Source organism: Egretta garzetta, unplaced genomic scaffold (genome assembly GCF_000687185.1).
Source record: "Egretta garzetta isolate BGI_Z169 unplaced genomic scaffold, ASM68718v1 scaffold163, whole genome shotgun sequence".
In the NCBI taxonomy this organism is placed as follows: domain Eukaryota; kingdom Metazoa; phylum Chordata; class Aves; order Pelecaniformes; family Ardeidae; genus Egretta; species Egretta garzetta.
The window spans coordinates 1827855-1839344 of NW_009259308.1; the positions used below are offsets into that span (position 1 = coordinate 1827855).

General features: G+C 40.7%; 1 protein-coding gene across 3 annotated transcripts; it reads right to left on the reverse strand.

Moving 5' to 3' along the window:
* Positions 1 to 2708: 2708 nt before the first annotated feature.
* On the reverse strand, positions 2709 to 11484 carry TYW3 (tRNA-yW synthesizing protein 3 homolog). 3 transcript variants are annotated; one of them, XM_035891826.1, is made up of 5 exons: positions 11073 to 11484; positions 6168 to 6266; positions 5291 to 5362; positions 4868 to 5001; positions 2709 to 4058 (listed from the first exon to the last, which is right to left on the reverse strand). In XM_035891826.1, exons 1-5 carry the CDS (start codon positions 11085 to 11087, stop codon positions 3836 to 3838), a joined length of 543 nt encoding a protein of 180 aa, XP_035747719.1. In that variant the 5' UTR covers positions 11088 to 11484; the 3' UTR covers positions 2709 to 3835. The 3 variants fall into 3 exon arrangements, with proteins under 3 accessions (XP_035747719.1, XP_035747718.1, XP_035747716.1); XM_035891825.1 differs by having other exon boundaries at positions 11052 to 11484; XM_035891823.1 differs by lacking the exon at positions 11073 to 11484 and adding an exon at positions 8634 to 11044.
* Positions 11485 to 11490: the final 6 nt, after the last annotated feature.

The following is an 11490-nucleotide window of genomic DNA, read 5'->3' on the forward strand; positions in this document are numbered from 1 at the left end:
TGGTATGGATGCTACATGTTATGGGTGAGAAAAGCCGATCAGTTGCTAGAGTGAATGAAGACATCTGCCTTCCCAGAAACGACTGAATGCAAGGTGAATAAAACTGTAATTTTAAATGTTCCAAGATTTTAACATAGCAAAAACAAATATGAAAATTGGGCTGAAAATAGCCTTTTGTTAATTAAGTGGCTAAGCATGCTTACAAATGGTAGCGATTTGCCAGTTTTAGGAAGCCTGTTGCTTATCAGTAATGTTTTCTTCTGCCATGAACCCCAGAATTACCTTCCCAAAGGCTGCTGCCTCCTATTACATGTAGCCTTTTCCGTCCACTGGGATGCCTGTAGTCTGCAGCTGAATATTGCATTTAAGGCATAAGAGAATTAGTTATTAGGAGCTGGAAATAAAATACAGCTTGGCAAAAATTAACCTCAAAAGAAACCTGTGAAACTTGGGTAAGACTCGGAGAAAAGCATGGTTATCCCCTGGTATATGGGCAAATAAAGGTAGGGGTGCGTGGAGCAGGGTGGTCCTGGCCCTCTGCACCTTTCCCGGCAGGGCTGCAGGGCAGGGAAACACAACCTCAGCATCCCCCTCTGAAACCTTGAGAGGTCTTAAAAAAAATCAGAAAAACCTTATCAAACTGTTCAATATTTTAAGCACTGAGGTAATGTGATTCCCTAATCTTTCACTGAGAATCAGGCGACTGTTTATTTTTCTTGTTGTAGGGTCTTGGTTTGGGTTTTAGATTTTTTTTTTTTTTTTTTTTTTGTATGAGGTCTCTAACAGTCTTCAATAATTGGAGTTAACAGGTATAAAGTAACAAGATGGCAGTAGTTAGGGTAACCTTTCTAGGTTAAGACTGTCAAAAAATCTTCCTGAATTTGGTCTTGTTTTTAAGGGGAATGTAGGATCGTAGCAGACATGAGGTTCTGACAAACCATATTTCTAAGAATGTAAATTCTGTACGTGCTGTTACAGACTGTAAAGGATTGGGCCATTATTGTAGTGCTTGGACTGCATTTAAAAAAAAAAAAAAAGGAAAAAGAAAAAAGAAGCTTCCCAAAAACTGGAGCAGTTGCATTGAATACCCTTTCCTCCCAATACATAGCCCCCCGGCTCTGCCCTTCAAGGCATACCAAAATCCTGCTTTATACACAAAATTGGCATCTGTGAGCCCTCTCGCATCTTACACAGGTGCATTAGTGACTGTACATACTTGGAAGTTAACCTTCTCTGAATTCTGGAACAGGCCTCCTCTGGTCTCAAAAATACAGACTCTTTGGGCTGGGCTTGAAGTCTGGTTCGGTTTCTTTGCACCTGCGCTTTTTCAGTGCTGAATTTTATCTTCCCATGTGTGGTGGTGCAAGGCGTGTGGGAACCGCCCCTGTCCATTTAACAGCACCTACAGCCACCTGCAGCCATTTCTAACAGAGCAGAGCCAGACTGTGTTAGGACTGCTTTAGATGCAGAAGATGAACAAACTCTCTGAAATCTGCAACTGCCTCCTCCACACACAGAAGCCGACCCCCCAGGCAGTGAGGAGGGACCTGCGGGGATGGTGGGACCCTCACCAGTGGGGATGGGGATGGGGATAGCCGGCTGGCAGCTCACCAGGGCTTTGCTGGGGTAGCTGGCCTGTGAGATCCACCGGTCCCTCTGTGCTGGAGCAGATGTTGCTGTTTGTTGATGGAAGCTTTGGGACTTCGGTTTGTTACAGTTCAAGGAAAGGCAGTTGTGCTTCGGAATGGAAAGGAAGGGCTATGAAAACCTGTGATTGCAAAGGCCTGAAGCAACCTCCTCCACCCCAGCACTATTCTAGTAACATGCATGGCAGAAGCCACGTCCCCGCACCCTGAGGAGTTGCTGTCACTGTGGCCTGCTGCCGGGACCCTCGGCGCGTCCATGCCACATGCTCTGATCCCGCCCCACCATGTCCACGCCACACGCTCTGATCCCACCCCACTGTGTCCATGTCACACACTCTGATCCCACCCCACCGTGTCCACGCCACATGCTCTGATCCCACCCCACCATGTCCATGCCACACGCTCTGATCCTGACAGGCGATGGGCGCTTGCTGCACGCCTCCCAGCAAGCAGCTTTTCAGCATTACAAATGATCCCCCATTAGAAATGGTGTTGAGTTAAACAAGGGTTAGCCCACCCAAATACACATGAAGTTTGGGAACAGCATTTATTTTTGAAGGTTTCTTCTTCTTGTGCTGTTTCAACATCTTTTGTACTTGGTTTCCTCACAAGCTGATATTCTTCAATCTTCAAAATTTGTCACCGGTGCCTTGCCCCCTCCACAAAGGAGGAAAATAGTAGCACCTGCTATTTCTGCTATTTGCTCAATTTGCGCTTGCAGCCAACAGCCAAGGACAGCATCAACCACCCGGCGTCTCACTTGACACGACAGCAGTCTTCTTTTCTTACAGGGACGGAAACGTGTTGGCCTCTCGCTTTCCCATGTCCCAACCAGGTGCTGACGTCTTTCAAGCCACCAGAAATAGGATGAAAGTGAGCACACCAAACTGTTCAAGCAGTACGTTAGTAACACAAATAAGCAACACAAAAGGCTCAAGTTTATTTGTTTTGGCATGCCTGCTACTGGAAACACAGCCTAACAGGTCCTTCAGCATCTATTTAAATCCCCCAGTTATTTATCCCTTTTGCTGCCACCTAGTATGTCAAATTTTTACAGTGGAATTGAAATGTCTCCAGGATACAGGCTTATGTAATGGAAACAATGAACTGGGAGTTACCATACCAAATAAACCATCTCCTTCAGTCAGGGTCTTGTTTCGCAGTGTTAGCAATCACTCAGTCATAAAAGGAAGGGCTCAGAATTCATTGTTGCTAAGGTTCACAAATTCACCGTTTTTCTGAAGAATACACTATGAGCATGGAGTGACTTTTCCAGCAGTACAACACAAGAATGCACAAATTATGGCACCGTTTTATATTTAACATTTATTGCATGTCAGTGGTTCATAGCCTGGTAAGAAAGCCCGTTACTGTACACTTCAGTTGACTTTCTGCCCAGCAGCTGGAACTGAAGCCAGGTGCTGGTCACATAGAATGACATGTAAGTGAGCTCATGAACTATCAGCATACAGAGATCGCTAAAAGATGGAAAGAAAAGTAACACTTGATGGCTGCTGGCCAAGGGAAGCAGAACACATGAACATAGTGGGGCTGGAGCCTGAAACACAGTGAAGTGCAGGAAAACAGCATCAGCTGTGCTGCCCGGTGCAAGAGTGAGGAGGGATCCTGGACACACTCGGCTGAAGCCGGCACAGAGCAGTACAGAACTTCTACTTTTCTATTCTGACCTCCACACCAGGTACTGCTCTTCAGCTGACTAATATATGGGTTTGTGGTGTTTTGAAAGGGCTACCTGTATTGGTGCACGCTGTTTTGCAGAGGTCATACAAGGATCAAAAACCTTCAAGGATAACAACACAGTTTTTTAGAGTTTCTCTGCTCTGCAAAAATCAGAAGGCCTAAACGCAGCATTTGGAAGCAAAATGCTTCCATAGAGAACATGGCCAAAGGCTGTAGCAAACCACACCAGTTATTTCTGTGATCACTGACAGACAGAGTAAAAGACTGTCAATCCAACAGTGCTGATAAAAAAAAACAATCAAAACATTCTAAGGTTTTGTTTCTGTGCTTCTGTGGAATTAAACCTGTTCACAAGTCTGTTTAATTACCTTTTTTTCTGGTAAATGTCCATGAGAGTGTTACTACTTAGAACAGAGCAGTATTTATATCTCTTACAAAGAGCATTACAATTATTATTCAATTTGCCATTTGCTTTCAGATGCCTTAGTCTATACCACTATTTCAGCAAAAATATCAAGATTGCTTTCTGAATCATCCTCAGGCTCCAATTCTTCTTTGTGATCCTTTGTAGAGGTATGTACGTCTTGTTCTTGAACGGTCTTTCTCTTTCTTCTGTGAATGTACACAGAGCGATCCTTCTCCGTCTCCTCAGAAGGCGAGCTGTCTGCACCGACGGCAGTTTTCAAAGCTAACTCTAAGCATTTGTAGAACCTGGGAAGAAACAATTGTGTGATTATTTTTGTAGGTTTGCTCAGGATCTGCAAAACTACTCTGAGAAACTTAATGCTTTTGTAATCTAATCAAAAAGGGCTAAGAGAAGAAAATTGTTATTAACGTTGAAATGTTCTAGCCAATACTGGAAGAAAGATTAGAAATGTCAGCACACATCCTTGTGTATGCCATTAAGACCCTGTTAATCTTGCAGAAGCTATAAAGTTATCAGGTTAAACATCTGATGAATGATAGCATTAATGATCAGACAGACTGCTACACTTAGAAATTATTTTTAATAACCACAGAGATTTTCAACGGACATATAAAAAGAAACTGGTCCTACGTGTAGGACACCTACGTGTAGGTGTCTCTCCAGCACCCCTTTGATCCTCACGCTCTTTGGCTCTTCTGCCTATTCTGTTCCTCAGCTGGAGACAAACGTAGAGACCCAAAGTGTGTGTAACCTTCCACTGCCTTCACAAATCATCAGTTTTGGAAACTATACAAAAGCATTTAGTGGATTAAAGTGCGCATTGCAATCTGAATACTCCTGAAATGGTTACTGTATTAGAATAACAAATGCTGTTATCATTAGAAAAAGAAATCCTACTCAGCAACAAAGACAGTCTGCAAACTCACATCGGTTATAGGTTTTTGCTTAAAGAGTTTATAGTCTTCAGAGCTCAAAAAATTAACTGAAATTGTATTTAGGTTTCGGGGGTGGCTGTCTGGTTTTGGTTGTGCATTTTTTTCTTTTACATAACCTCTCACTTTAGGATGAATAGGTTTGGTGTACTCTTACAAACCTGTCAATCCTCCTTGTGTTTTCTTCCATTTTTCGATTAGCTACGTGTATCAGAAATTCAATATATTCTTCAGAGACCATCAATTTCCCCTTGTGGCTCAATGGAACTTCTAAGCAGTGAGTGCTCCGGACAGCCTAAAAACACACACAGAAGGATTTAACTAGAATAAAGTTTGGGGTTTTTTTTATTTTATGAAGGTTATTTAAATAATATGGGGAGTTCATTACAGGAAAAAAATGCTTATCCACCCAATTAACCAAAAAATAGTTTGCTGTCAACTAAAGCAGAAAGGTATTTCTTTGCTTCAGCACGCCCTGTGATAGCTGTCAATCACATTACAATTCAGATCTTGGCTTGTAAAAAATCAAGGCTAACAGTAACAATATGATTTTGTTACATACATACAAGTAGAAAAGTCCTTACCATCATAATTTTTCCTCCTCTGCCGACCGTAATACCAGAGTTCCTGAACCCAGAATCGATAGCCACTGCATGCTGTAGAACAAATAAATGCCTTGAACAGGTCTTACACACTTCCACAGCAAGAAATAATTCTGGATGTGTTGCAATGCAGTTTATAATCTCAGTTTTGAAAAAGAACTATTCAAAACCATCTCCCCAAATTAATGCAATAACAGTTATATTAAAATGTTTTTAAGATCAAACCCACATAGGATCACGAATTGTGGTTGGTTTTCAAAGAACCACAGTCAATCTTGATTGTCCAGTCTTAATCCACTAGTGCAGATGGGACATTAACGTCCTATTATCATGAGGAGCTGGTAACCATATAGACGGTCATGCAACACTTCTATAGGTAAAAGTGCAGCAGTACTATATAGGAAGCTAATCAATTCTCTTCTACATCAATGAAGCAACAAACCCAACTCTCCAGAGTTGTTCTGGTAAAGCAGAAGGCAAAGGTACTATGCAATTAGTTGAAACACTGGAGCCAAATGGCCTGGCCAGTAGCAAAATAACATCTAAAAACCCCATCACTTTCAGCCAGCGAAAGCAACCCAGGCTCACTGGGAACAATTTTTTTACCAGGCAACCTGCTTCACCTTGAACACTGAATTGTAGTTGAGTAATTTTGTTTTCTAAAAAGCACAGCAAAATCTCTAAGTTTAAAACTGTGTTTTCTTCATCAGCTTACTTTTACAACCCTAGTTATTAAACATACAGCACAGCTGGGACTATTCTTAAGTGCTAAAGCTTACTCAGGAGCCAATACTTGCACTTTTACAGCAAGGACTATAACAGAACAACAATGTAGCATTGTTACTTGATGTAATTTTACCAGAAGCTGTGCATCCTGCAGCTCTTGACATAGCACATGAAGAATAAATGGTTCAAACTTGAGCACAACATCACCAGTAGCTTTCTCTAGTGCTGTCATCTGGAAAATACACCAAAATATTTATATTAATACTGTAAGTGTATATTGTTACTGAAAAAAAAGGAGAAAGAATAGCTAGTTAGTGTGTGAAACAAGCATTAAAAATGCAGCAAATGAGTGCCAAGCAATCAGGTTTGTTCAGCTGCTTTTGATTTTTCATTGCTCATAATACATAGAAATTCCATGGATTTCCATGATTCTGTTTGCCAAACTGATTACGTTTGATAGAAATTCATCACAAGATAGACTTTAAAAACCTGAAGAAGTGTGCTTCCCTGTTTATTTCTTTGTACATTCAAACAAATTGATACAGGCAGTACAGCATGGGAAGAGGACTGCTTTACTGCAATCACATGAAATCTGAGCGGTTTTTTTTTAGGTTTGGGGTTTTTTTTAACTGTTCTTTAGAGTCAAAGACATTTAGTTTCTGAAGTACAGTCCTCAACCTCAGAAAACTATCTGGGTTTCAGCAGATTAAATTAATGGCCTAACATACTTGATCACATCTTAATCCTAGTTTAAATAATAACGCATAGCCTACTGTGTAAGAGTTATAAGGATAAAAAATTCAGAGGCCGAAATTAAAGGCATAAACCCACCAAACAAGGAAAAAAAAAAGAAGTAACTTCATAATTATAAAATTCAATAAATTATCTTCAGGCCCCTCAGTTCTGCTAGAAGACTGAGATGTTGCTAGCTATTTTTCCTGGATTTGTGAATATGGAGAAAGCTATGAGACATTCTGCATGGCTTACAATTCCTCTATTTTTCTATGCTATCTTTATGCAGAGAAATCTTAAGGGACGATATTACTTTCTTCCATTCAGAAAGGTCACTTTGTGGCAGTTATATTACTTATTTCATTGTATGGTTATTTAATTGTAAGCCCTATTTACCCTGTAAGCCCTCTTCTTGTTTGCCTTCACTTGCTTAATTCACAGCACTAAAAAATTTGCTGTGTTGAGAAATTTCAGCTGTTTTCCCATACTTTCTTGCTTTGTCTAGCCCTTCTCATCTTTCTGGTAAAATGAAAATATTCAGTAAAATCTTCAGGAAATAATCAAATTCATATGGATTTTTAAGATATGATGGCATAAAAGAAAACTGCTGAAGTAACACTCTCTCCTTTCCTTTAAAAAGTGTTTAAATGTATTTATGCAGCACCTCCTCCATAAACGTTCTTATTTGAAGTCGAAAGCAGGTCTTTCTGAATGGCTAAGTTTGTAATTTGTGCACCAGATTTTAAAAAATGCCCAAGTAACCACAGCTGTGCTAAAACTGATGAGAAACAGAAACAATCAACATTGCATAATGCAGTGTTGTACAGAAATACCCTAAGCTAACTTATTTAGCATTTGCTTGGGCCTGGAAATGAGTTGTGTTGACACAGTGCTCCACTGAGGTGAATTCACCCAGCCTGAGAGTGCGCTAGCATGGTCAAACAGCTTCCTTATGCAAAGCTGGGCTCTCAGAGTTGGTGTGGTTTCCCTCCACAGCACAGCACAAGGCTGGCTGTGTGTGCTCCTGAGGCCCCCGCGCCCTGCAGTGTCTGCTTGGGCTCTGCTCGTTTCAGCAGAAATACAAATACCTGCAGCAGTCTGCATTCAGGGTGCATAACACGGGCTGGGACCAGCCATGGACCTTTTTCAGGCACATTTCTGTGACCCCTTTTCAGGCGCTTTCCCATGTTTGAGAACTCCGTTCTAGCCATCTGAGCAACACCGTGTCCTGCTTCAGCAAAAGGATCGGCATCCACTGTGGTTGGAAGCCAAGTTAGACAGGCTTGTCTCTGAGACAAGTTTGTCTAACAGAGAACACATTATTAGCTGCGAGCAGCGTGTGTGAGGTCGGTGAGGGTGTTTTTAAGGGTCTCTGTTTCTCTGAAAAGACTTAAGTAATTTAACAGATACTTTAGAGGTTGCTTTGCAGTGAGAATACAACTGGTCAAGAAAGTCTTACTAACAGAAATCACTTATGCATGTTAGCACTGCCCTGAAGCTGTCTTACAGTACTTGTTTCCTCAAAAAGCTTATTAATGAAGTATTTTCAGTAAAGGTTTTTTTATTATCTTACTGCATCCAAATAATTAATTTCCTGAAAATTCAATTTAATAGGGAAATACTGAAAGTAATTTTCTATTAAGTCTATGAACTCTGAGGCACTGACTTCCTCCTAGTGAAGCTGATGGGAAAACACCCAGTGGGAATAGGATGAGCCCCCTCATCTCTAAAGAGTCAAAGTCTAACAGCTGTCATGAAATGACAGAAAGTACCTGTTGGCAATATGTAAAAAAGCTCCCACAAATGACAAAAGCAATCGCTGAAGTGATATGGAGCAGAAAACAACTGACTGTGTTTAATGACTGACCGTGGCAGCACGTTTACGGGAAGGCAGAACGCAGCCCTTGTTCCAGAAAGAGCGTATGCTGGTACTACAGCAAACGCTTTCGCTGCAGTGATGCACAGCTGCAGTCACGTTACCAGCTTGGGTATAAGTTACAGTCTGATGAGGGCAGTGCACAGCCTGCTGCATTCGGCAAAACCTGCTCACGAGAAAGGGATGAGATGACATCTCGCTCGTGAGACACATGGTACTGACACTCAGGCTCAACATTTGGGAGGTTTGTCAGCAACACACAAAACCAGCAGCTGATGGCATACCTTACAGGTCTGTCCATACAGATGTGTGGACAAAACTATGTGTGCATAGGTCCTGGTAGAAGGGAATGCTCTGCACACACTCATCTTGAAGTATTAAAAGGCAGCTGGCCATATTCTGGTGTACATACATCCAGAAATCCAAAGTTGAAGGTGGTTGAGGTTCATACCAATAGTGTGTCAAGGAAAAAAGTACACCATTTCAGCTTTCCACTGCTGTGTAATTATGGGATTGTATTTGTGTCATATCAATAACCTTGAAAGCAATGCTTCGTAATACATGGTGCTTTTTGTCTAAGCATTGGGAGGATAAAGGGATAAAAATAAATTGCAACCCAAGTATCCTATCTTCGTATTGTTGAGTTTAATATAGGCACAGAGGCCAAATGATCTGACAGCCGAAAAGCACAACACACAGCATACAAGATCCTGACTTCCCTTCTCATTTCCTAAATATGGCACTAGCAAAGCTTTATCATACACTTGAGTAGTTTAAAAATTAATCATTTTTCTTACACTTGCAATTCATGCATGAAAAAAAATCCTGATTACCCGTTAAAGGGTAGGAGGAAAAATCAGAGTTTTCCTCTTGTAAGAGTCAGCAACAACCTACTGTGTCCTACTCAGCCTGAAACTTGCTGATGGAAATTTCAGCAAGCTCTGCTTTGCCAGAACAAATACTAACAAAGACAAATATTTTGGAGGAGATTTTTTTGTGCATGTGTGAGAATGTATGCATATGGTAAAGTGAGCTATGAATTGAGTGAGAGAATGTTGATGTAACCGCTTATTTTTTTGGGACAGACAAAGCAAAGAGATGGATGCAGAGAGCAGACTATTTTGAAAGCATACTAAAAAACCCACCACTATACCTTTTTTTTTAAATTTCAGGGGATTTTAAGATGCAGAGAATTCAAAATGCAATGTAAGAGATTTGCTGTTACACTAGTTTCAGGTGTCTTTGTAAATGAAAGGCTGTTAGCACAGCCAGCTGGGCTCAAGACAGTTTTAAATTCGGGACAGTTTTTTTTTAACTCTCAGTTTTAACAGTCTGGAAGGAGGTATTATGTACAAAATGAACACGCTCGCTGGCATGCTTACCCAAACACATCTACATTTAATGGAAACAAAGAAATTCATTTTGATTGCTTCTGGAATTGCTGACCAAAACAACAGCCATAGCTCATGAAACAGTTCATGAGGACAACACAAAATAGTTGTTAATCACCACTGACCCATTCTGAAAGAGGGATTACAATTATTGCGTTAGTGTGTATGTCAGGCTCTAACTGTTGGAGAACGGGATAAAAGCCACATTATCCTGCATCTGTGTCCCGCAGGAATGTTGCTGCTTGAGTAAGCATCATCTCAGATGCTGCCTGACACAGAACTTTTACTAGGCAAATGCAGTTTGCATTGCAGCAATTGTTTCTTTGGTATTAACAAGGCATATACTGTTTTCATTTAGCCCAGTGTGGTCTGCTAATGACTAGGTCATCACTGTCCAAAGACCAGCAAGTATTTTACAGAAATTAAGCTTATTTTACTTTTGGATAGAAGGGCTTTTAAATCAAATCTGATCTCCAGTCGATACCTTACTGGCAGTCCAACAAAGAAGGGAAAATAAAGAACAGCTAAAAGGCTGCAGGAATGAAAAATACATTGTTATAGTACAAGTAATCTTTCAGGATAACACTTGCTTAGAAAAGCATTATTTCCACTTACCCCCAATAAGGAAAGGGCTTTGAAAAAATAGGAATCACACTGTATCTTAGATTTTCAGAAATTGTTTTGTGAAAGACAGCCTTCTGCTACAGAAGCAATAGTAATTACTGACTTCCTGTTGAGCTATTGTGATGTGGAGATAGTTGACTCCAGACAGTATGAAATTATTCAAGTTTCATATTAACTGCATTTACAACTATGCAGAGAATTTGGTATTAAGCTTAAAAGCATTCTTTTCAAAACAGGTCCTATGAATTTATTAAGCAGAACACCTACAGCAAAGTTTAGTTTGAAATTGAAGTGTCAATTTGTTTCAGGAACAGGCATAAAAATCCTAAAAATGTTTTTATTACAAAACATTACATTAAATAAATATTAAAGTTGTATTGTATTGCCCTCTTACCACATCGTCTTTGATACACACTTCATGTGTTACCATGAGCCATGTGCAGTTTTTCTTCTGGATCTCACAGCTGTTTACATCCTAGTAATGAAGAGAAATTATTAAACTAGCACTGCAGACAGGTGACGTTTGATCTTGCGCTTGTATAAAAAAATGGTCCTTCAGCATAAATACTGTCGCTTTCAACACAGCGTGTTTTCTTAGCCTATGAAAATGTATTTATGTAAAAGTAGTTAAAAACGAACCTATCTATGCTCGTATATATTCTCAGCTAGATAAAGCCCTAAGACTGAGGTCTAGCATTAGAAAGATTTATGTCCCAGCAAGCGACGTGAAGAACTGGAGCGGGGCCGGCGGGCCCCCCCCCGCTGCCGTCCGTGCCCGCAGCCCAAAGCCTTCCGCGGCAGACGGATGTGCCTTCGGAGCTCCCAAACCGCCG

What these genes read in the sequence shown, in the direction of transcription:
- TYW3 (XM_035891823.1), bottom strand. Translation starts at nt 8,879, where the DNA reads ATGTTGAGCCTGAGTGTCAGTACCATGTGTCTCACGAGCGAGATGTCA. An exon ending in CCCGTAAACGTGCTGCCACG is followed by an intron (nt 6,267 to 8,633) that starts GTCAGTCATTAA and finishes TGTATTTTCCAG; the next exon opens with ATGACAGCACTAGAGAAAGC. An exon ending in AACACAAGGAGGATTGACAG is followed by an intron (nt 4,059 to 4,867) that starts GTTTGTAAGAGT and finishes GTTTCTTCCCAG; the next exon opens with GTTCTACAAATGCTTAGAGT.